General features: G+C 35.1%; 1 protein-coding gene across 6 annotated transcripts in view; it reads left to right on the top strand.

Annotated features, from left to right (window-relative positions):
- Nucleotides 1-27,269, top strand: part of PTPRD (protein tyrosine phosphatase receptor type D) — a 353,173-nt gene that overhangs the window by 284,580 nt on the left and 41,324 nt on the right. For all 6 annotated transcript variants that reach the window (XM_079329956.1, XM_079329958.1, XM_079329959.1 and 3 more), the window contains 2 exons: nt 6,222-6,345; nt 16,966-17,141. In XM_079329956.1, coding sequence (XP_079186082.1) covers nt 6,222-6,345; nt 16,966-17,141 — 300 coding nt within the window. The remainder of the gene's footprint in view (nt 1-6,221; nt 6,346-16,965; nt 17,142-27,269) is intronic.

Below are 27,269 nucleotides of genomic sequence, written 5' to 3' on the forward strand. Positions count from 1 at the left end.
AATTTCACAGACACAGTTTAGTTAGTCAAATAACTACCTGAAAGGAGATTGTGGCCAACTGGGGTTTGGCCTCTTCTCCTGGGCAACAAGTGACAAGGCAAGAGGAAATGTGCCAGAGGAGGTTCAGGTTGGACATCAGAAAGAATTTTTCCTGAAAGCATGAGAACACAGGGAGGTGGTAGAAGCACCATGGCTCAAAGTGTTCAAGAAACAGCTGGGTGTGGCATTTAGTGCTATGGTTAGAGTGCTGGTGGTCAGCCAAAGGTTGGACTCAATGATCTGAGAGGTCTTATCAACCTTAATCACTCTATGATTCTGTAATAAGTATAATTTTTATTTTGGTCTACTGAAAGCAATGATATAACTAGAAAGAGAAAAGTAGTGTACATGAAGCAAGAAAAAATTACTCAAGGGAAAGCTAACTAGGTCATTCTAGATAAAACTGAGTTTTGCAGGAGCTTTATAGAAATACTAATTTGCAAAAATTTTAGGGGTTTCTAGAGGAAAATTAAGGAATCAATGAAGAATTTCACTCCTTTACTCTTTCCTTGAAATAAGAAAATGTGGACAGTGCTTTAAGAATATGTTGAAAAGTATGTTGAAATTTAAAGCACTATAGTGTGTCATGTGACACAATTATAAAGTTTAGTTTATAAGACCTGCTGCATTTCATGCACTAAATAAGACAAAACAGCAGGATGCTTCAACCACAAAAATATTTAAACAAAGTAAGCCTTTTCATTAATCAGGTATTTGTCTGCTCCTGATATTTATTTTCTACTTGAAGTTGACTGTAATCCCGATTTCAACACAAAATTATTTCTGTTACAACTGGTTATGATAACATGGTCAAACTATTTTAATTAAATGTAGAGAATAAGCAGATTATGTTTAAGACTAGTAGTAAAGAAATACAAACCAATATGATTCACTTTTTAAAACTAGGGATTTTATAGCTTTTTTAAATAAAGAGTCTCCTTCAAGGATGTTTTCAAATAATGCTTGTTTTCCTCTCTAAGTTTTCTTTAGCTGTATGCTTATATAGCTTGTTGTGTTCCACTGGAATCAGGTTTTGCATAATTTAATTTAGTCATGGGAATATTAACTTGATTCTATGAAGAAAATACCATTTTTTTTTCTTAAGGGAAATTTACAGAACTTGCTAGGAAAAAGATTTTTATATTTTTTGGTACTCTTGAACAGTTAGATCTCTTCCCTTCCAGAGTTGACAGAAAATGTCTCATCTGCATTTTAAACAGTGTTAAGGACCAGAAAGCAAACACATATTGGAGTTCAAAAGAAGTTTTAGCCATATGTGGAGGTTTTCCCCCATATTCTTGAAAATTATACCCTTTGCAGCATAATGGGAAAATCTACATCTTAATTTAAAAAAACTCAATTCCAGTTGGCAAATTGCCCTGATCATGAATAAATGTTCTCGCATCTAGCATTCACATTTCAGTAATGCAGTATGTAAATCTCATACTATTAAGCAAGTTTCCTGCATAATACAATAGCACTCTATTATAGATGCATCAGCTATGGTATGAAATTCTCCTCACAGTTGCTGACATTGGTGAAAGAGGGTCAAACTGTTCATTTCTCTGCTTAGCTGTGTACCTTCCCCAGTTGTTCTGAATCTGTTTGCATTGACATGCTCTCCAATTTTTCTTTTTCATTCCACTTTGCCTACGTATGAAGCAGAGGTCATTAGTATTTAATTCAAGCCACAAACAGTATAGTGCTTGAAAATGCTTTACAGGACATGCTTCCTTCCCCCTCCTGGCTTGTGAAGGATGTGCAATGTATATCAATCCATGCATTCCACAGAAACTTAAAACTGCTGGCTTCTAATTTGCTGCTGTAGTGATCCTTAGAAGAGCAGTATTCCAGAGCAGGCAGGCACGTGTCAACTCACGTTGGTCATGCCTTCCTTAGTGCTGAACCAGGATCTAGTCCTGGAAAACTCACATCAGGAGATATTTTCCTCTTGTTTAAGTGGTGTAAAGGAAAATTGCACAGTGAGCAGATACATAGTTTACTGGAGAGGGATTGTTTGAAATTCTTATGTTTTGGTTACCACCAGAACATTTTGGTTACCATGATTATTATTCAATTAACTATTTTATGGATGGTGCATTGTGATAGTAAGTGTTGCTCAAGTCTTTCCCTGCTAACAGGTTACACTTGTTTAAGCAGCCAGCCATTTAGAACACACTGGCTGAAGGATTTGTCAAAGCATGGGTGGGAAATAGCAGTATTACAAATGTTTTTATTTCTTTTGCACAAAGCACCCATACGACACAGTTATGCTGTGAAGAAATCCACTTCTTTATTAATGACAGCTTTATTGAAGGCAAGCTTTCAGAATGAAAATACTAAAAATCCTATTAAAGTGCCATCCATTAAACCATTAAAGCACTCATTAAAACTGTTAGTACAGACTTGTTATTCATGAGTTATTGGTCTTTCACACTTCTGAAATGTGTCTGCCAATACCACTCAACTCTTTGTTCCAGTATGGCTATTAAGTCTGAGGAAATACAGATTAACTTTCTTTTGGCAAAATGGTGCTTTATGGGAGGATGGTAAGGCCACAAAGTGGTTCAGATTGGTGAGGAAAATAGGAAAGATTAAAGTTCAATCCATCTGCCTGTTTCTGATAATTTATGTTAACTATGTCTAGATGTAGACCTAAATATTAATCAGTAAACTACACCATCTGGCCATACATCATACAATGTGTATGTTTGGGTTTTTTCTTGCTATCAAACAGTAGCTTTAGAATACTTAAACATTAAGGAGTGAAAAGTGGACGAGTAATACTGAATAATGAACAGTTGAAGCTAAGCTTCAAATTTAAAGTTTTCATTCTTCAAATTCACATGAAAAATAGGTATAATATAGAGCTGAAGCTGTTTCTCATAATGGAGAAGAATCTCAGACCATCATTTTTTATGTATATGCAAAATCATCTTTGTGTATGCAAAACTGCAGTTTAAACTTACTGTTTGCAAGCATTTTTTATCTTTTTTCTTCTACATCCTGTTTTGGTTTTTATGCTTTAAAGCCAGAGTCCTGCAGTCCAGGCTCAAAAATAGCATTTTAAGCAGCCAGTTAATTCCGTTATTTTCTAGTTTTCTTGTGTAATGTGAAGAGAAAGTGTATGTGACATCTTACATTGTGAAGTAATTTCCGGAATATTTTGGCAGTGTAGGTAAAAACCTAAAAGATAAGACAGATGGTCTGCTTCAGTTATGCATCTAGAACAATGCAGAATAGTGTGCTTCATTCTAGGGCAGTGGACTGTGGTTTAGATGGCATGCTTTCACATATGTCTCTCAAAAATTACTGCCTGGGTAGTCACAGATATTATAGATGTGCAGTATTCCTGGTCAAATTACCAATTTTATTTTAAAAGTTAATTAGAGTTAATTGATGCATTAATACATAGTAAGCACCTTCTGTACTAAGTTTGTGTCCTAAATTATTACTAGAATTTTGAGATAAATCAATAAAAATTATTTTCCAAAGCTCTGAAAACTTGACCTGTAAATATCCTGCATAAGTCTTTTTGTTCACCTGCATTAACTGAAAAAGTAAAAAAGGGACAATTTTTGCTGAGTTAAGTTATTATGTAAATTTTATTACTTTTCCAGTCATATGATATAAGTGAATTGCTGGCCTGCTGATAAAAAGGTGTATTACATGTCTAAAATGTAGTATATATGTATATAACTCTACTCTTCCCTGTGCTGATGGAAATGTAGTCCAGATTTTTTCTCTGCACCATTGATTAAATAAGTAGCACTTAGAAGTAAAGATAAAACACTTACATTTTTAAATTACACAGTGCATACCCACTTTAAAATTCTACTAGCCATCCTTCTCAGGGTGTGGGAAAACATTGCTAGAATGAAACTAAATTGTAATAAAAAGGAAAAAAAAATATTGTGAAATTAAAGAGTAAAATTTTACCATTTTCATTATTGATGAATAAGAATTTCACTTTTCAGAAAAAGTACTATTTTTGTTGGAGAAGGGTAAAGCCCTGATCTTGGATCAGATCACTATGTTTGTACTTAAGCACAGCACAGAAGTGATGTCTACCTTTGCATGTGGCAAAATTCTAGTTGGTGGATAGTTGATTGTCTCTTTACAGGCAAACAAAATACAATAGGGCTCAAAAAGAATCCGTCATCAGTTTTGCAAATCTCTTAGTCAGTAGTCTATTTAGATACTAACTTAATAAGCTCCTAAAATTAATGACATCTTAAGATATGTTAATCATGCAAACTTTTATGATAGTTAACCTAAATAGTTTGGTGTGAAAAATTGTGTAGAAGGTTAAAAAATCAGGTTCATTCAGAGTTGCATTTAAGAATGCCTTTTGAACTGTTAGGAACACACATAGTGATACAATTCAAATGAATCATATCCAAAGCATAAGTAGAATTTTTATGGCCTTCATCTTGCTCCCAAGCATTTATTTTCTTCCTCATTCCTCTAAACGGTCCCAGTTCATTTCCTTTTGAGGGAGGAGCTGTCTCAGTTGCTGTAAGTAAAGGGTGACCCAGAACCTGAGCCACCCCACTCTTCTGCTCTTCATAGCTAGGTTATGCAGGACTTTATAACTTTTATATTACTAAAGTTGATTGAGCCTCAGGGTATTGGTTAATAGAATAAAGCACTTGTTTTTCTGAAACATTTGTTTTCCTAAAGATAAATGCTTCTCTATCAGGCAGCCACACAAAATGATTTTTTTTTAAATAATCTCAATAAAAAAGCAAAGTCATTCTCAAAATATTAAATAAATAAATTGTATAAAATATGTAATGATGCATGAGAATTAAGCAATTTTCAGACTGGCCAAATTATCACTCTTAGGGATAAGTCCTAGTAAAATCATATTAATTAATTTCACACTTGCTCATTGTCAGGTAATACCTCCTCTAATAGATTACAGGTTATACCCTGGGATGAGTCAGTAAAACTGTTGGCTTGATGCTGCAGTGACAGTACAGATTTCCTGACTTGTGCTTTGTTGCTGGTCTACTCATGGAAAATGAGCATAGTGTTGGTGAGCTGCCCTACCTTGGCTTACCTGTGTCATCTTTTTTTTTAATAGTTTACAGCTAGCTGACATAGGGAGCTGCCAGTTCTTACCAGGATTACACAGAGGGCATAAACCTCAAGCAGTAGTTGTGTATTCATATTGATGAAATAATTGTAAGGTCTCTAATGTTACAGGAAGGGAAAGTAAAACACTAGGTGATTATTCATGACTTCTCAGTATGAGGTGACCTTTCATACAGCCACAACCATCGTGAGCATAAACAGGTACCATCTGTTACCTAATTTGTATTCACTTTGCTGCATATATAATTCAACCATAGAGGTAAAAATACTACAGTCTGAAGTTTCCCTAGTGATGAGGATGAAGGAGTGTGGTGAACACTTCTGTAATTTCACCTTGGAACATGAAGTAAACACAAAATAAACAGTGAATCTGGAAACATATCGTTCTGTTTATGATAAGATTACTTATGTTTATGAAAGAGATATCATTAAAATTTCAAATATGCCTAAATTGCTTACTTATTTATGACTCAAGGAAATGAAAAGCAAGTTTCTTTATGTTGTCTATGGATGAAACACAGCTAGTTTCCTGAGCAACACTAGTATCATGGGTTAGCCTGGCATCAAAATGAAAGAACAGGAACATTATTTTTCTTCTGGAAAACTTCTTCAGGAGCCTTTGGAGTTACTCAGCAAACAGAACAGTGAAATTTTTGAACACATTGCCTTACTAATAAAGGCAAAAATATTTATTCCCCTTAATCACAGTGCTTTTGAGATATGTTATTTATGATATTTATGACATTTATGATATGTATCACTGTTAAGCTAGAACCCCTCACTTGCCAAAATGGGTGAAAATAAAAAAGGATGGATAGCTTGCTTCTCTGAAGAAAAAGCCCTGGATTTTAAAAGCTTATAGTTTAAATTCCTCATAGAAGTTTCAGATGCATAAATACAAAATGGTTTATATAATATGATCTAATATGTTACAATGTGTGCTGAAGTAATAATTTTAAATAAAAGGAGATTATTTCCAGAACAAACTATGGGAGTTTAGTTTGTAATTATCATAAACAAAACAATTATGTAATCCCTAGCTGAAAGTTTATTTTCTTTTTTTTTCTCTTTGTCTTTTTAAGTCTATTGATCCTGGTCAGCAGTTCACATGGGAGCACTCTAACTTGGAAGTAAACAAACCAAAGAATAGATATGCGAATGTAATTGCATACGACCATTCTCGAGTTCTACTCTCAGCAATAGAAGGTAAGGAGACCTTTAAAACTAAATCAATTAAATCCTAAATGGATGATTTCATTAATCAATATCCTCATATATTAAGAAGTGTTAATTAAAATACTTCCAGTAAATTCCTGTAATGACAATCCTTTTCTGATGCTTACTGTCAGTAATGTATTATGAACTTGCCCTAATATGTAAATCATGTGTAACACTGAATGCATTAGGACCCTGTGTATATGCCAGTGAATTATGTAAATTAATATTGCTGTTTACTTACACTAACACTACAAAGCAAATGTAGCAGTAAACAAACATACTTGAATTGAGGGATTTGTTGATCAATGAAATTATCAAGATAACCTGCTCATTGAGTTTTACTTGGCAGAATCTTATTGTGGGGAAAAAAAATCACTTCAACTTCATAATCTCTGGGGAAATTTTAAAAATTTTCTCTCTGATAACTTTATTTTTATTTTCCAGTGTAAATGTTAAACTAGAGTTTTTAAACAAATACCCACATGCAGACATTTTTGGTAGTATCTCAAAGGTTGACAGTGTGATTTAGTGAGAGTTTTTTATTATATCTTTCTTTGTTAAAAAGCTTTCCAAAATCATAAACACTTTACAGTTTTATCTGAAGCAAACTGTTGTCAGCCCTAGGTATTGTGTCTTTTGACAAAGCATCAGGACACACTGGTTTTCACTCAGAATTTTTTTATTTTTTCAAATTTCCCTTACTATTAACCTGCCTCCTCAGCTGAAGACAGGTTTTCAGTTTATTCTATGTTGTTGATATTCATATATTAATGATGGCCATAGTCAAGCAAATTATATATTTAAATGACACAATTAAATGAAAAAAAGATTTGACTTTAGTTGGCTCTGACAGGACTTGCAGATGATACATAAGATAGAGGGAACTGTATTCAAGGTCATCATTATTTCAGTCATAACATGCTACAATTTAAACATCAAGTGTTTTAATTTGCAGTTATAAACATCTGCTTATCTTTGACTACTTCAGACCTAAAGATACTGGATTTATAGGTGTAATTCCCTTTAATATTATCTTTGTGAAGAAAAAGGCAATTCCACTGACTGAAGTTTAGGCCTTTCCTCATTCATTGAATCTGCATACCATAGGCTTTGATAACACAGATAAGAGCTTCTCAAATGTATTACCAAATTTTAATGACTACCTTGAAGAATTTGCATATGATAATCTACTTATTTTTGTTCCACTTTTGAGACTCATATTGCAGTCCTGACAAGATTGTTTTGCAGCATAACTTGCAATTTTCCATATTACCTTGTAGAAGAATATAGCTGCATAGAAACCTGCCTCTAGCTGGTACAACTACCTGTCTCAACATTGAAGAGTGGATATTCTAATTAGCAGTATATGTGATGTAACTCAATCAATATATCATTTTCTGTCTCACTGGTCCAGACAAGAGGTCAAAGTACATGGTCCGAAGAGGTCAGGAAGAGCAGCTGGACAGCCTTTCTGAATGTTAAGTTCTTCAGAACAAGATGCTTAACTCAGAGAGAGGTCTAGCTGGAAAAAAGAATACTGAAGTTTTTCCAGGGATTTTGTTTGGAAAAAGAGTTGTGTAAAGGAGGAGAGAAGGAGAGAAAAGAAATTAAAGGCAAACAAATTTATTTACTCATTTATATATTAGACTACTGGACTGCCATTTTCCACTTTATGTAAATCACCCCTGAAACATGGATCCTTTAAAAAAAAATGAACATATTCAGAGAATGAGAAGAAAATTTAAGAGGAAAAGCAGAAAATGTTAGTCAAAGTAATTGAAAGTATGGACTATGTTTTTACATAAGATACTAAAAGTACGGGAAAAAAATTTGCATTGTACCTGGAAAAGATTGAGGAGGAGGGGCAAAATACAATTTTAAGGAGCAGGGGCAAAATACAATTAAACTGTGATATTTTATTCCCTTTTTTGAGAAATACCATGACGAAGCTAAAATTTCTAAATATTTCATAGTCATTGAGTCTAAACAGAGAAAAATATTATACCCTTTTGTAATTTTAGTGTTAGATGTAAAGTCACGAATGGGATTTACCCATTTGGTGATTTGCATGATTTTAAGTATTTTCCAAGGCTTTAATTTATGGTGAAAAAAGGATATGATGAATAAATCAAATATTAAATACCTTTTTATAAAATTACATTTAGTCTTGAAAACAGAAATTATTTAGTATATAATTAGCCTCTTTACAAATGTTATTCCTGGGATTTTACATGACTGGGTAGATGAAATTTTGTGTGTGTAGCTTCATAAGCTTAATACATTTGGTTTAGCATTTAGTAAAAAATACTTCTCTTTCAAGTTTTAAGTAGATATTTCAGATATAAAAATACACAGTCTGGCCAGCACTTTATTCAGTTGACAGCTGTGGGTCTTTTCATGTTACCAGGGAAATCAATTTGGAATATTACTTAAAAATATATTCTCCTTTACCTATGTTAATGTACAACTTAGTCAGGACCCAAATTTGTGCTACATTTTGTTATAACTATTTGGACAGTATTTGATCTGCATTTCTTCGTTGGCCACAAGAAAACTAATATTATTAATGAGGTTTAGCTGTACCTTTCTAATGAGAAGAGCTCCATTTATAGCTAGGCAGTTGCTTACTGTTTAAGAGCAAACATATATGAAGAAAAGACTAAGCATATGCCAAACTGTAATTGTACACTGGTGAACATTTTGCCTCTTAACAGTGTTGCAGAAATATGGAATGTTGTAACTGGTACTTCAGAATGAGGCACTAGTTTTGTACAGTAGCAGAACTCTGTGGCCTATTTGAAGTGATTACTAGAAAGTCTTGAGAAGCAATTAGCAGAGATTTGAAATTACTTCTTTCCAACTATTGATAATATCAAATTGTTAAAAATTGCATTGGCTGTGAAACACAAGACTTACTAACATTTTCAAAGTATTTATACATATATATGTATATCTCCTATTGAAACATGGTTTTGAATCCCCAGTATGTTCTTGACCTCTCTAACTACATACTGCAGGGAGATCCACAACATAAATACTCATTTCACAGGAATACTTATTGCTGTTTAAATTTCATTACATGAGATGTACATTTGGAGACAAAACTCAGGTTGAATGTGATAATTCCATATTCCTCCTGGAAAGAAAATTCTGCCTTGCAAAATTTCTTTTCCATGTTCTTGAAATCTGATTGAAGTCTTGAAATCAGTTCATATTGTGCTGTCTTTGCCTGTTTCTGAATGGATACTTGGAATTTTAAGGTATAATGGCATAATGTTAGAATGTAGTGAAGTTTATTATATAAATGCATCTAAATGGATTTAAGGGAGAATGTACTGTCTGAAAAGACAAACAGATTGAGTTAAAACAGCTAGATCTGTGATCTTCAACCTCTAAGAAGTAAATAATAAATTTGGAGGTGGGCAGGGAGTGAATAAACATTCTGCATTTTAAAAAGTATTGCCAATTCTTTTAGGAGATATCCATTACTAAAAGTTTTCTGTCTGTGGACCTATTGACATAATGCCAGTTAGTAAAAGAAAAAAAACAACTGCCTATCGTATTTCAGCACGGTAATGTTTTTGTTTTTGATGGGAAATTTAGTGATTTTTAAATGCTGCTAACACTGGAAAGCTCTGACTGTAATACAAATGGCTGAGAATGAAAAAGCAAGAAGCTCCTGATGTTCTTGTTTGTTAGATGGCCAGTTGCCAGTAGATTGGCTTTGTGTATGCAGAACATCATTGTAAGATTTAGAAATTGTTTGGAGCATTGTAACTACTGAAGAGCCATGACCTGTACAAACTATTTGCACTCTCTCACATTGCATTTATGTTGCCTTCTGCTAATAGTACATACACTTAGGGTAATTGTATGGCCCCTCACCCTACAATCTTGGAGTGCCTTAAAAACAAAAAAGGTGTCTTGGTGATGGATACAGAAATATCCATACAGAATATGGATATAGAAGTACTGGTGAAGTAGATTCATAGTGTTAAACCTCTGTGAAGCAGATTTCATAGAGTAGACTTCTATGGTGGCTGCTCTGACAACAATGCTGAGACAAGTTGTAGGTGTATGAGTTTACTGATACTGTAATAGCTATAACTTAAATGCTGCCATTTTTTATACCCTTGAAATCTGCTCAGAAGAAATTTTATTGTGTATGTAGCCATACTTTCTATTGGGAAAAGCTTCAAGAAAACATCTGGTGGCTTTGTTCTCAACTGACTAATGAAGATTTGGTATGTGTTTATTGTGCACACTCTTTCGAAATGGGTTTTGCAGGAAATATCAAACCAGATATCATTTCATTTCATATTAGTAGAGGCACTCATCGTCTCTTTTAGTTCATTATCTATAATACAAATTATTATTTCTATTGAAGAGAAGATTCCTTTGTCTGTTAAGTGCTGTCTTACTCAGTGTTTAAGAGTTAAAGAGATCACTCACTCAGCTTCAGACAGCAGTAAAATAATCACAGTACAATGACATCACGTTAGATTTCAATATCTGCTTTGTAGTACTGTGCAACATACTGCAATCTGCACATACTGCCATGCATTGTGGATAGTGTCCTGATGCAATGCTCTTGCCTATGCCTCTGAGGACCTGCACAGAACAATCTGCTTATTTCCCTTCTGGACTTCTTAATACTAGTAGTTTTTTAGACCAAACAAAATTCCTTTCTTCTTCCTAAGAAAGTTCCTCCTTTTTCCAATGTTTTTCTGCTGGTTACCATCCTAGTTTCTCATCTTTCCTGCAGATCTTATTCCCTCCTAGTTCTTAGTTTGCATACCTACATTTCACTTTTGTCACTATTAGTTTTTATCTTCTTTTTTGCTTTTTTAGTCAGAGTTGGGATTAAAAGCACAAGAGATGGAATTTTGTGTTTGGACTCAGTTGTTTATTAATTTTTATCTATAGTACAGTGAGTGCTACGGTACTTATAGCTAACAAGCTAAAAATGAAGAAATGGCGATGTGTCTTGTTTGTTACAAGGTTTTTTAAGGCTAAACAGCCCAATTAAAAGCTAACACCTAGATTATTTTTACTTTTGACCCAATTATTAAACCCTTGTAACCTGCAGTGCAACATTTTCTATCTAATTATGAAAGTACTACCTAAACCCAAGAAAAAGAAGCACAAGAAGAAAGAAAAACCTCTGCCCTAAAACCTCCATCTTGTCTCATACCTATTACTATATTCTAAAACCGAAAATTCCAAACCCTCCACCACGTGATATTTCACACATCTATTTAAACTGCATACAATCAACAATCACATTAAACTCAACAAAAGAAAGTGGCAGATTCTGCACCTGGGATGGGGCAACCTTGGAAGTACAAACAGGTGAGGGAATGAGATGCTGGAGAGCAGAAAAGGACCTGAGCCAGCAGTGCCCTGGCAGCCCCAGTCGTGGGGGGCGTCAGGGATGGCATGGCCAGCCAGGGCTGCTGTCACAACCCACAGCAGGGACACCTTGTCATGGTGAGCTCTCATCAGGATGAAAAGACACCAGACCACAAGTCGGGTCTTATGCTTTCATTGTAGGCATGCCTTAACTGCAGTAATCAGACAACTGTTTGGGCTCAAAAAGTGTTGTCTAACAAGCCTTTACATTCTTACAATCTGCTTTCATAAAAGTGGTGGCTAACAAGCCCTTAATTTTGTACAATACCCTTACACAGTTCTCACCTCCTAAAATAAACTCCTCAAAGGTGCTGGCTAACAAGCCACAACACACCGCCACAATCTCCCCACTCCTGCAGTAAAGTTCAGTATGGAGTATGGGATAGAATATGACAGCTGTGCTTTGATCAGACAAAGCAGAATGGAGAGAGAACAAAGAGTATCACCAGTCCTTAGATTCCACATTGTTCCTGCCATGTGGATGGTGCAGAGCTGGGGTGGTGCAACAGAAAGCAAAAGAGAAAGAGATGAAAAAGAGAGGATAGCAAAGGGCCTGATCTGCATCCTTTTATAGTTAACCTGTTGCATGCCTCTTATGTAAATTAGATTTTTTGCTCTGTTTTGTTCACACCTGCACAACCAGCCTGTGATTTTTGCTCTGACATTGTTCAAAACACCAGACGTTGACTTAAACCAAGTAGTACAGCTTCATCAACTCTGAGCTCATCATGGTGTTTTTCCAACTTTTTTACAACCATGACAGACTTTAATCCTATTACTTCATACTATTTATGCACATGACTAAAAGCACATGTCTTAAGAAAGCAGCACAGAAACAAAGCTTTATAGTTTAATTTATTTTAAATAGAAGGGCTGTTCTGTACTGAGCCTTTGTAAAGGCTTGAAATAATTTCATTATTTGATTTCAGTTTGTGAATAAGATGTGAAGTCTAAATAAAGTTACTTAAGATTATAATTCTCTTCAGGAAGTCAGGTGAATCATTCCTAAGGTGTACATTATTAGCCTTGGGGGTCTAAGTCTATATTGCGGTAAGCTGTATAGTCATCTCAGCTCGTGAGTTTGCAGCATAAATTGCGAGCAATACAGTTCATGGATTTTGTAATCTTCCACTTTAATTGTGGCATTGGCTAATTTTATTTCATTACTCATTCACTCTTATTGTGTAAAAACTAAACTTCTTTGTTCTCTTGAGATATTTGAAAATTGATTGGTTTTTATGCTGAAGCACTCATGTGATTCTTTTTCCCTTGTGCTTAACTCCTGTCTGGCTAAATAAAGATATTGCGGATGCTGGTCATTCATCACCATAGTTGAAAATGATGTTAGAAAATAGTTGTGGTAGAATCATGGTTCAGGAGCTCCATCTTTAACTGGCTTTTTGTGCAGAAACTGTGTCTCTGCTTTCATGAATCTTGTAAAAGTCAGGTTATACTGCATGGATTACCCTAAATTTACACTTCAGGTGTGCCATCCGAAAGGTACAGTAAATCCCACTGATTCCAAAAGACTTAGGTAAAGTTAATATGAATATTACAGAATTTGGTTGCTTTGTCCCTTTTTTGACCCATGCTTTTACAGCCAACTGACCTCTTTTAACTATTAAACCCAAATTTAAGTAATGATGGCAATTGCTGCTGTGCTTGTGGGTATGTTGCCTTCAAGCTATGGCAGCTAACAAAAGTTTGCAGGATTTCATTGTACTGCAGTCAGACTGGTTGTCATTTGTTTGTTTTTGCACTATTAGACTTGACAGAAAATTGTTCTGTTTTCTCAGCTCGGAGTGAGGTTATGGCCAGAAAAGTCATTTCAGAAAGTGACATTTTAATATTTAGATTAACTTGTCTTTGATGAATTTTTATGCTTTGTCATTGTAGATATTTACAGATATTCAAGTTTTGTATTTGTTATTTTTAAAAAATTCATTACTCCTCTTTTCATAAGGCACCTTCCCTAGAGGGCTTTAAGGATTTTGGAGCAGGATGTGAAACTGAGGTCATGCATGAAAACAGTGATGAAAAGAGACTGTGAGAAATGGGTTTGATACTTCAAGGGACTATGAGAATGGATGGAGAACAGAGAACCTAACTAATGGATACTGTATGTGAGAGAGACAATGGAGCTGAGCATTCTGGATTAAGTTATTCTCTTGATCTCAGCAGAGATAAAACCCTATTGAGTATTGTATTCTTCTAGAGATAAATCCTTGATGAAAATCTCAGTGCAAGTGTTGGAGCAATATGTTTCGGTTTGGGTTTTTATGTCTGGGTTTTTTTGTTGTTTTTGCTTGGTTGTTTGGTTGATTGTTGTTGTTTTTTCCTAAAACTTCATTGGTTAATTCATGAATAGTTGCTCAGGGCCTGTGGTAAATGGATTTTCATGTATATCCTTGTTTTGTGCAGTGAAGCTGACTTGCCTTGTAAAATAATTTTTCAAGCTAAAGGACATAACAGAGTTTTTTGTGTCCACTTTACAGAAATTAAGTGGAGAAACAGCGTGAAAATTTTGACTTTAGTATAGATTTGGAGAAATCCTCTTTGCAATATCAGTAATTGTTAATCTTAATTCTTTTTTACTTGAATCTTAGATCAAGGAAGATGTGAAGCTTTTCTTCTTCCTAATTTAAAGAATTAGAATTTATTTAATGCAGACCTTTTATATATTAATATGGCTTTCAATAAATTAATACCAATTAGCTAGTAGAAAGAATATTTGCAATTTTAGGCACTCTGAATTTTTTTTACATCAGGTACTGATGTAAAAAAGTATTGGTTGCTAAAATTTTTAAAGATCATTCTTTAGGGAACAGCTTGCAATAGTTCTCATGCTTAATTTTCACACTGAGTTTGTGCATTATCAGTTCCAGAGGACAGCTTTCCCAGAAGATCATTTAACCACTTTACAAAGTGTTGTTTTTCATTTTTTCCTCCGGCTTTTATTTATAACATGTGCTTCAAAGTATGATACCAGGCATCATAATATAATTCTAATTTATGCAGAAAACATTTCTTACCAGCTTTCTCATTCCTTTGGTAATAATACACAGTTGGTGTAGATTTCTCCTGTTGGCTTCATTCTTCCTTCTCATCTGTTTTGTGGAAAAAAAAAAGTTTTATATTCTTGATAAAGGAAGAATATACAGCATTGTGCCTAGGAGTTGTATTTTCAATATCATTAATTCCGATATCCACAATAAGAAGTGTCACGTGAAACAGCTTCAGGTCTACAAGAGTGATGCTTTTGAACTCCACTTTCTACCTTTCATGGAGAGAAAAGATATAGACTATGCAGGTTAACAAATTTTTTGTTTTCTTTTATTTTTCTCCTGGAAGAGACTTCCAGTCAGGTCAGATCAGTCAAGACAGTCCTCCTGTGTCCATTCATGCATCTTGGCTGAATTACAAGGTCTTTCTATCTCAAAAATATTTTGTCAGGCATTTCTTCTAAATGTGTACAGAAAGTAAAAAATATTTAAAATTTTAGTTTAAATGTGATTTGAACATATAAAATAAGAATTTTTATGGAACTTTATCGGGCATGAAGGCAAAACTTTTTGCTAGACTACAGTTGCAGTAACCCATAATATTAATAATTTTCAGATTATATTGGACCTTACTTATTGTGGCATTTAGTCTGTGGATTCATTCTCTACTAAGTAACTAGTGGAATGAAACATTCATTCTTACCCTGAGTGAGTGTTGAAACAATTAAAATTGTCGCTAAAAAGGAACAGTCAGTTTTATAGAGGTACCCCTAATTTCCATTCAAATTCAAAATAATTTGGAATACATTTTCAGATGTATGCCACTTATAGTCAGGAAAACAGGAGAGTGCATCTCCAGTAATTTCTGATTTGGGATCACCAGCAGGAGATAATGCATCAGAATAGATTTGAAGATTTGGTTTCTGAAAAAAGTCTTGAGAATTTTTTTATTTACAATTTATTCTGTTTCATAGTCGAAGAAACTCAATTTTGTTGCTTTGTGGAGGGAAAACAGTCATAGCTGTAGAATCAATCTGGTGCTTGTATCACAACCTTGACTCTCTCTTGAAAGAGTTTGTGGAACCTGCGCCATTTCTTGGGGTTGTAGACTTGTGCAGAGCAGATTGGCTCTATAAATATCAATCATTTCTGCTCAAAGAAGTAACTTCTGTCAATTACTTCAGCAAAATTTACTAAGGTGAAGATATCTATATTCAGCTAATTAACACTGCCTTGCCATTCAACCAGCCCTGAGATCTCACATAAGTATCTTAGTTCTTTCTCTAGTCATCAGCTGAGAAAACAGCAGTGACATAAAAAATGCTCTCCTCAGTGCTTTATCTTTCAACATGCACATAGTCTGAGCTAAAGCTGGGCTGATGAATTCAGCAGTAGTCTGAGAATTTTAAATCCATTTTTATCCATTTCCATGAGCATGGCTGCCTTATTAGTGCAGACTAGTAATGCAAGCTTTGCTACAGACAATACACCTCCTTGGCCTGAGTAGGCAGCATATTCCAACTCTCAGTCCAGGCTTCCTATTGCATACCCTGAATTAAACAGACTGCAGTTAGGAACTGGCCTGCTTCCAGTCTTGCAAAGGTCTTTATTTCATGCGTACACCATATAGAAAATTTCACTGTTTTTTAAATCTGACTTACGTAACTTTTTTGTTACAATAAAACTCATAATTACCTTTCCATTTAATGGGGAAAATTAATATATCAATGATATGAATAGTCTTGACAATATTTTTTTTTCCTTCTGTATTTAAAGGAAATAAAATGACCTCAACAAGAATGTTTGACTAGCCTAGCCAGAGTGTCTGGCAGAATCCTCCCTGTCTGTCCCAGATAGAGACTGCCATGTTTTGGGTGTTGGCAGGCAGCATCAGACCAGCTTTTAAATGCTGCTCTGTTGACCTCCAGGTGTCTCCACCTGATACAGATTTTCAGGCTTCTTTTATACTTCTTACCAAATGAAGTCTCTTGTTTCAAAAGAACAGGTATTCCCATAGAGCTCACCCTGCCGCTTGACTCTGCAGATGGCATACACTCACTTGTAAGTGCCTGTGCACTGGTTGGCACGCAGCAAGCCCAGGTTCATCAGATCAGCTGTGTCACAGGACTTTCCAGCCCTTGCACGGTGCAGCACAGAAGTTCTGCCCTGTATTTTCACTCTTCTCTCTTTGCAGGCATACCAGGCAGCGACTATATCAATGCCAACTACATAGATGGATACAGGAAGCAGAATGCTTACATAGCGACGCAGGGGGCACTGCCTGAAACCTTTGGTGACTTCTGGAGAATGATGTGGGAACAACGCGGCGCAACTGTTGTCATGATGACGAAACTAGAGGAGAGGTCCAGGGTAAGGAAAGCTTGTGCAATAATAATATTAACCTGAGTTACCACTAACGTCAGTTTTTTGTTTTCTTCATGTGTGTTTGCCTGCCCTCTTTATATGTATAAAAATTGATTTTACTTTTAAGGGTGCCACAAGTTAAAAATGTCTTCACCATGAAAATCGCTTATATATAGGAAATCTTCACTATGAAACTACCAAGTCATGACACTTACTTAGCATTTTTCTATGCTCTAAAAAATTTTCATTTTTTTATCACAATGATTTCAGGGGGTTGTTTTCTTTTTCAATCATGTTGGAAATCTTGTGAGGTGACCAAAAGACTTACTTGTCTCTAGTAATAAGAATATGAATGTATCATCCTGTTATGAGAAAGATAATGTATGTCAACAGCGTTCAGTTTTCAGTTTTAAATGGTATAGATGCAGCGTTATTTAACATCAGTGAGGATTTGGATTTGCTTGAGAAACCTTTTTTTTTTTTTTTGGTGGCTGGAAAAATTACACCAGCACATGCAATAACAGAATACAAAAAATTATCTGTGATATTTCAAATTCAATTTTGCAGACCAAAGTAAAATTAGGAAACTAAAGCACTAAAACATAAGGATTATGGTTCTGATAATAACATGATACTATTCAAGTAATAGAATTGCAGATTCCATTATTAGAAGAGTAATAATAAAATATATGCTATATCTAAAGGGAAATAAAAATAGCAATTAGGTTTTTTTATGAGATAAAGAAAGTGATAGCAAGTATAGTAACAGGCCACGGTGTATTGCATGAATATTTGATGGCATTTATCAATTCTAAGAGTGGATGTTTTTGGAGTGGAGGAAATAAAAGGGAAAAAAAAATAACAGAGGAGGAGAAGAAGATAAAGATGGGGAGAAAGAGAGATGAGAAAAGTAATTGTCAGTCAGTCAGGAAGCAAACAAGTATTGAGCCCTCAGTGGTGGTTCCTCCATTCAACTTCTTCTACAGTAACTGTATTTTCTGTCAAGATGGACATGCAGTTCTCATGGGTTGTTATGCTCATGATGCTGTTGCCATTTCTGGGAGCACACATTGGCTAGGGAGAGTGCTGCAGCTGGGTTCGTTGCTGTGTTTTTTTGCAGACACATTTATGTGTCCTATATTATAAGCCAGAAACTTCAGTCAAGTGCAGAAATCAGGGAGAGAAAGAAGTGGTGATTCTAACATCACTGGTAATCACTTCCCTTGGGGCCCTGCCATAACAACAGTAGAAGGGTTTTCAAATCTAGGAGATGAATAACAAACAGGAGTGCCAAAGAAAAAACACTGCCACAGGCATTCTGAGGTACTCTGTCCTAGAAATGGGTGTGAAGGAGAAGGAAGATGCAAGTGGGAAGCAGGCTGCATGACTGCAGGTGGAAGGTGGAAAAAGCTAAGGTATCAAAGGCTCTGTGCAGTGAGTTCAAAAATGGCATTAATGTGGAGGATCAAGAAGAGTTCAATAATATGGAAAGACATTATGGAGGAGGACAGATCTATGATCCAGATGGGTTTTAAATCAGTAAAAGGATCTTACAGAAGTAACTGGATAAAAGTTGATATTTCAATGGCTCATGGATGAGCTCCATTTCAAAATGAAAATATTTCAGCATGTGGCAGCTTGCAACAGGGTGGAGTGCACCATAAAGCCTAGTGTTGTACTGTGTTGGCATTGATCCTTTTTCGTATACTTGGGTACCTATAATTGCAATGATTACACAACTTGAACCTCTTGGAAGCAGTCATTCCATTCTGGAGGCTTACCAAAACACATGTATATTTATTCTTTTACCCTTTCCATCATTTCTAAAAGTAGAGTAGGCCTTTTGCAGTTCAAGCAATGTATGGCATTCTAGTTATAGAGTCACTTCCCACATGTAACTTCAACCCACATCAACACCACTGCTTTTACATGCCTGATGGCAATTAGCACCTAGCAGAGGGTAATTTTAGCAAAATTTTTCTTTTTATCTTGGGTCTACAGACCTTGTCTAGTCCAGGGACTGCCTGTTTGGAATTGAGAAAATGCAATTTTGCCCATTTCTTCACTAATTAATTCTTTAAATTTGCTGTTAAATGACACCAGAGCAAAGAACAAAATGGTTCCTAATAAGCAACCCATTGCAAAAGGTATACTTAAGTACTTGAAATTTTATCTTAATACTGCAGGCCACAGACAGCCACTGTCTAGAAGGATGTTTTGATGTAGTTAAATGAAATTCTTCTCATTCTCTCCAATAATTGCCTAGCAGAGTTTTAAGCTAACTCTAGCCTTTGTTGGCTGCACCCTAAAAAAACACTGATCAGAATAGTAATCACCTCCAGAAGTGATTAGCATTCAGAAGCAATACATTCCCTAAGTGAAATGAGAAACTAGACATTCTAGTCAATGGATTGCTCATGCATTCAATGCTTATATTTGTGTATTTTGTGTGAATAACTTAGCGCCTTCTGTGTTCATAGGCTGAATTTGATACATTCATTGCAGAGCACTACATACCAACCACCCAGTAAATAACTCAGCTCCCAATCTCAGTCTGCCTCTCTGTGAATATGGCATGCCAGTTACCTCTTCTAATGCAGTAGCTGCATGTAATATATTTGATGGTATTGGTGGTGAGGCAGCAGTGGGAGTCCTTGTGTCGAAAAAAATCCCAGTGATGACATTACATTGCTATTTTTCTTGTGCTATCATTTCTATATAGCATATTCTTGTAGCAGAAAAACAAGTGAGATTTCAAACATGAAATATACGCAGTGTTACATATCATTAGGGATGAAGAGCTTTGCTAATTTTGTTTCTCTTTCTCCTTTGATTCTGTTTTGATTGCTTTTGTGTCTTGGCAGCCTGATCATTATTCCTGCTGCAAGGCAAGATTGTTTCTCTCTGGGACTTTCTGCTTTCCATCTCCATGTCGTCATTTCTGTTTAGCTAGCTTTTTTTCATTATGTAGTCCTGTAGCCTGGTATCAGCCTTTTTAACCTGGACTTCATAGATAAAGACGAGGATTTTAATTGCATCTGCAGAAATAAAGTTGGTTCATTAGCATGTGTTAGATGTCTGAGTGACTTCAAATTTGAGAATGTTCATATTTTACAGCTGAGTAGATCAAATGAAGATGTTTCAGTGAATTCATTATTCATTTGTTTGCCTATAAGGAAGCTGCAGGAAAAGAAGCTCTTTCGCTTATAACCTTTCACACTTAGTTGGTTTTATATTAAATGTCATCACCTGAATTTCCCTTGACCTAAACCAGACTACAGAGAGAAAGTCAGTCTCATCATTCAGCTACCATGAAAATAATTTGTATCAAAAGGGATTATACACACTGGCAGTGCATGGAACAGTGTTAGTAGCATTTTTGTCACAGATACAAGTTTAATCTTAGTGAAATAAAAGAACAATATTGAAGGTTGTAAATTCGAGATTAAAAAAAAGCAGTTGTGTGTGGTATTGAGGAAATACGTAAAACGCTTAAAGCTTTAATGTGTGGTGATACCTTTCTTTTCTACTTCTCTGCCTTTTCCACTGCCACAAGCAGTACAGATTAGATTGTTGTTGTTGTGTTTTGGGTTTGCTTTTCTTTTTCCGCTCCTCTCAACTAGTTGGATGCTTTGAGGACTCATGTGCTGTAATTAATTTGATAAATGATAGATGAAAAATCTCTATGTATAGCAAAACCTAATGTTGCCTCCCTTAGGAAGCATCTATTCCTGCCTCCTTTTTCTGGGTAGTATACTGTTGCAGATTGTCCGCTTGCAAGAGAACTCCATCCTTTCCTTATTTGCTTTGTAATTCTGGATTTTGAATGTGTTTTCTTGGAACTGATAGAAAATACTTACTTCCCTCCTTAATCTCTTTACAATATTTTCTGTATTGGGACCCCATTGCCTTTAAAATCTTTTGACAAAAAAAAAAAAAACCCAGTCAGGTCACAGCTAAATGAAAATATAATGACACTATCAAGTATTCAAATACTAGCAGCTAAATGACAATATAATGTCAATATCAAGTTGATATTGAGCCAGATTCTGAACTTCTTTACTGATGAGGAAGGCTTGTTTTTCACAGTGATATTATATCTGCTTCATTCAAATTTGCTAGTGACTAGTGAATACATGAGGAAACTACATTTGTGGCACTCTGTTAGACTGATCCAAACACCTATTTGATTGTCATATTGTGGATACCATCATCAATATTATAAGCAAAAATCATCTATAAAACCATAAGCATAGAATAATCATCTTGGTTATTCAAGGTTTAACATCTGAATCCTGATCTTTATTGGGAAGGGGGAGATCAATACAAGCCCAGTAGAAGAGTCATGTATCCTGTCTCAGATTTTATTCCCGATTATTGATACAAATGGGACTATTTGCATGGGTCCTGTATTTGTTCCATAAGAACTTCAAAAGATAGTTGAAAATCCCTGGACTTACCTTCTCTCAATTTGCAACCTGAGAGAGTCAGGAGAGATGGCATTGTCATGAGAATAGGTAAATGGACTTCTCCTGGTATTGCTGAAATGCTAAATAGCAACTCCTGCTCTTTCAAACACCAAGCATCAGAACACTTCTGCCTGATTATTTAAACTAATTTTTTATAGACTTTTCCATGTGTAAGGAAAATGGGTAATCAGGTAGGTAAAATAATTGTTTGGGGGTTGTTTTGCTTAGCAAGTTTGGTTGAATAGTTTAAGAAGAATATAATAAATTAAATCAGGAAAGATTTATGCAAATTCGACTAGTACAAGACCCACAATGAGTTGAAAACACAGTGGAAAATGTAATTGTACATTGGGACTCCTTAATAAAAACAGCTTTGCAACAGACTTTGGTGACCAAAGATTTCTAAGTCTTACTATAGGTAAGGCAGGTCTGGGAAGAGCACTACATTTTTCTACTCAAAAGGTGCATATTGCTAATATTTGTCATGAATTCTCATTTGTTGATGGCAGAGTGAGTATTGATATCTAATCTATCTGATTTCATACTTAAGACAAAGCAAGATTACATGCACCACAGTAACTAATTAGCACAGAAAATAATGCAGTTTTATTTTCTGTATGAAATAGATGCAGCAGAATTTTATGTGTGATTCTGATGAAGTTAGCTTTCCGTTTGTTGTGCAGGGCTTCTGCAGCAAATTTCAGATCTTTCCTCCTAAGAATGTTTGGGTAATACTGGAGGTAATGTCTATTAAAATACTGTATCAAAAATAAGTGGCAATTAGACATCTTCACTGAAGGAGTGGAGAGGTCAGCAATAGCGCACTAAAGAATTCATTTAATGATACTGTCAATACGGTCCCAAGTGCATCTGTATTCTACTGTATTTAGGCAAAATGCAATTGATTTTTGCAGAAAACTTCCACTGGCATTTCATATCGGGCAGCACAAGTGTATAAAAATCTGAGTTTTTTTAAAGCTGTGAGATATATTTGTATAGGAAAACATAAAAAGAAATTTTAGCTATGCTTTGTAGCAACAGAACAAATCATGTCTTTAGGTGCTGAGTGGTAAGGTACATATACGTCAGCAGATATTAGTAGATAGGACACATTGCAGATGGCATTTTTTCATACTAAATTGTATCATTTTACTAAGGAGAAATTAAATGTGCAGTTTTGTCACTGTTCATTCCCTAGTTTTAATGGCAAACCAATACCTTCTGTACTAAGGATGTACTATCAGAATTTTATTTCATTTCTTTAGTGCTCACTGCAAGCTAAAATATGAGTCAGATGAAGAATGAATGAGAGAACTGGGGAGAAAAAAAAAGAAAAACACGAAATCAAGTACACCATGTGTTCACCAGATTTACAAAAATAAAAATAAAAATGTGTAGGTTTGTACTGGGGGTTTTTTTCACTGTAACAGAATGCCACAGCCACAGTCCAAGAATTCCTACACCATCTTACGAGGTAGAGTTACCAGTTAAAATGTCAGAATTGTAAATCTCAACCATAACTGTTTATTATGGAAGGATTCTCAGAGACACAAGGGCAGGAACATGGTCAGCTCTCACTGAAATGCAGCCAGTCATAGGTGCTTAATGCATGTAAGAATCTAATCCAATAAAGCTTAGAGTTTCTTTTACTAAGCACGTTTCAGGTGAAAGAGCTGTGCCAAAGTGCCTCAGCTAAAACTGACTATTGATATCATCCTGTAAAATAGCTTTGGAAATGCCATACTGTAAGTAGGGTTAATTTTCTGTGAAGGAATTTCTTTTACACACTACACAGGCTGAAAGTCTGGTTATTTCAGCTTATACACATTTGAAGTTGAGAGCAACCAGAATTAATGTCCCATGTGGAAAGATGTTGGTAAATTGCAGAGAATCTAGAAGAGAACAGTAATGAGCAGACTCTGGAGAAATAGTCAGAAAGATTTTGATTTGCTTTACATATAAAAGAGTGAAGGAAATCATAGTAGTCTTTCCTCATGTGAAAGATTGTTTAAAAATTTCATAATAATCAACCATTTTCCCTGCCTTTAGGGCTTTAAGGAAGAAGAAATAAACTTTGCAGCAAAGTTGATTTATACTGAAATATTAAAGAACTTCCAAAATTTTATGTGAAGAATCGAGCAAGCTTTGTACGATATTGTGTGCAGCCTCTTCCACTGTAAACTTCCAAAAACTATTTGCACCAGAAATGGTCTTGAGTTGGCAATACCTGGTATAGCCAAAAGTATTTTTCAAGGCAACCATCTAGGTCTTTTTGTGTGTTATCATTCTGTGTGGGTTTTTTAGCTGTTAGGATAAACTGATGTTTCTCTATAAAAATATCATTTCCCTGAAGCAAGTGTGTAGAAAGTGGTTGGTTTAGTAAAAACCATATTCTAACTCTGTAATTTGACTTTATTTTCTTAGTTCCTTTGCTTTGTGCTTGAGGTAAGACATACATTACTACCTCATATAATTCTTCACTTAATGCAAACATAGGAACTATGCCACATGTTGAAAATGCCCCTTGGCATTTTTAGTTAGAAGATTAAAAATTCTTCTTATTTGTTTTCAAAACTGAGTGAATGTAGAATCTTAGAATCATTAAGGTTGGAAAAAAATTTGAAGCTCATGAAATGCAACCTTTTACCAAATACCACTATGCCCACTAAACCATATTACAAAGTTCTAAGTCCACTAGATTTTTTTAACACTTCAAGGGATGGTGACTCCTGCATTTCCCTGAGAAGCCTGTTCCAATGCTTAATCACTCTTTTAGTGATGAAATTTTTTCTGATACCTGAACTTCCCCTGGGGCAGTTTGAGTTCTTTCCCTCTTGTCCTGTTGCTGGTTGCCTGGAAAAAGATCAATCTCCACCTTGCCCCAACCTCCTTTCAGGTAGAGCACAGTAATATTCAATAGTTCTAGAGCACCTTTTATTTTGCTCCAGACTCAATTGTATCCTCAGCTGCTCTTCATAGGACTTATATTTGAGACCTTTACCAGCTTTGCAGTCCCCTCTGGAAACATGATCAGTTCATGTTTGATTCAGCATTGTAGTGTATTACTTTAGCACACGGTGTTCTGTCAAGCAATTTGAGGCTTGAAAGTGTCAGAGAATGGATTTAGTATTGTTTATCAAGAAGTAATCCTACTTTTCCTTATTTAGCAGAGTACAGTGTAAAACTCAAGGCCAGTTGTCCTTTATGACAAGCAAAAAAATGGGGAAAATTAAATTTTTCCAACAGATGTCTCTGAAAAATAATATTATGACTTATATTTTGCATCATTTGCAGAGCTTGTCTTATGTCCTAAGAAAGTGAATGAATGCAGCTGGGTACTGAAGTTCGTAATCGATGTTTTGCTGGGGGAATTGACAGGGGAACTGTACGAAGTTCATTTCTGACATGATCAGTGTGTTAAACTAGCTATAGAAAGCTCACCTTGACTTGAAGTTCCATTCAAAAATCAAAATCCAGACTGAGACCTCTAGGTCAACAAAATACTTTTCAATGTACCTTTTCATGCATTAGTTCTGTTTCAAGTGAACCAAAGACATAATAATAATAGATTTTTTTTATCTGATGTTTCTTTCCTTTGATCCTTTTGTTTCACTGATACTTTACATAATATTCATATCAGCTTAAAGAGGTGGTTCTCTTTTATGGAAAATAGTAGATCTTCATTACAGGACTTGAATAGCAGGCTGAAATGTTCAATATGTTCTTCATACTGTAATATCTTATTCAGTGAAAGGATTATTCAGGCTGCACAGAGTGATCAGTCTTGCGTACAAGAGGATGAAACAAAAAGTAGTCAGCATATTCACTTTTCCAGTCAGTCCATTCATTTAAACCTTTTCAAGACATTTTTTGGAAAATCTTGCTGAACTTAACTGTTTGACAGACTCATCCTTCAAAATGAAATTATTAAAACCATGCCTTCCCTGCTGTAAGAAAGAGCTCAAAAAGGGCATCTCACATTGATATCAGCAGTACAGTTTTGAACTGCTCTTTGCTTGAATAGATGAAGATGAAAATTGAGATAGAGAACACTTTTAAACGTGTCCAATATTCCTTTCAATATCTGTTTCTTTTTGTTGTAATAACCAGACCATAGTTTTTTATAGGGATCAGAATGGAAAATTTTTGAGGATAATCTCTTTAATTAATCAATTATCGTTCAGTGTTAGCTGTTAACCTACTAATCTTATCACAGAAAATTCAGAAAGTAGGGATCTAATGAGGGTGGATTTTAAAGCCTTAGTAGAGGAATAAAGTTGATTATTAATTGATTAGCCTATGGTTTATTTGTCTTGCCTCCAGATTCTTATTGGATTTTTTTTTGCAGCTACTGTAATGATGAGCAAAATTTGAAACTTATTTACAGCCATAAATTTATATTTTAATCTTTCATTTAGACCTAGACTAAAGTCAGTGAGTGACACTAGAGCAAATTTTGTTCAAATAACATTGAAAAACATGTGTCTGTACTCTGATTTTTATTTTTATTATCTTTGCATTATAATCTCTAATACTATTGTCAGTGTCTTTAAGCTTTAGAGTCAAATTAGCCTGAACTTTAATTGACAAGGCATTGTTGAAAAAAGAAAATGGCTTTGGAGTAATACCAGGAGACAGAACATTAGCTGAAATGTCTGAGGCAGTAAACTAGCCTCGCAGTGTTTGAGACAGGTTCCATCACCAAAAATTGGCCCTACCTTTCTTATTGCATATTCTTACCATTCAACATCATTTATTCTTCTTCCATTATTGAAAGAAGTTTTTTTTAGTAAGAAAACAAGAGGAAGAAATTAGGTACTACTGATATTCTGTATTCTAGATTCAGCATAGTTCATGCACTTCTCATACAGCAAATAATGTGCTATATATATATCTGCCTGACACTTGTTTTCTGTCTCTTTCCTGATCTTTTTTCATTTTGTCCTTATAATCTTAGATGGCTTGTAAGAGCTGGTTCATGTGTTAAGAATCACCTGAAGGAGCTTTTCAGCCTGAATGATGGAACTTCATACTGGAAAATTATTTCTCTACCCTTGAATGTCAGGAATCTTTGTATTCATACGTTCCTATGGAAATACACTTCCTTCAACTCTGTTGATGCATAGCAGCATGTTCTCTAGTGTCTATGACTTGTTGAAGTGTGAATATCCACGAATATTAGGAGCTCTGAAATCCTTCAAGTCTGAAAATGTCTCAAGCTTCTTATTTTTAATGGAAAAGGATGCATTTACATTTTTTTACAGCTTTGCTTTCAGTGAATACTTGTACTTCCATGAAGAGCAAAGATTTGCATGGTCTGAGTGAAAGAAGTGTAGAGAAAGAAAATATGTGTATGTTTGAGGGGCAAGTTAAGAGAATGTGTCTAATCACTGGTTATATATTTTAGCTACATCTACTACTACAGTACTTAAAAAGATTTCTTCATACATTTAGTCATTTGAGAGCTGCTTTGATAGTGTATGTAGTGGTTTTGGAAATCTGCAATTTATGATCATGGGTTGGTAGATGGTGTCAGAGGGCGGAGTGGTCCCTGTGTTGTCCAGGAGGAGGCAGTCAGAGAACTGCTGAGCCACTTGGATATTCATAAATCTATGGGACCAGATGAGATCCACCCAGGCTGATGAGGGAGCTGGCAGATGAGCTT

The sequence above is a fragment of the Erithacus rubecula genome (assembly GCF_903797595.1).
Source record: "Erithacus rubecula genome assembly, chromosome: Z".
Classification (NCBI taxonomy): Eukaryota; Metazoa; Chordata; class Aves; order Passeriformes; family Muscicapidae; genus Erithacus; species Erithacus rubecula.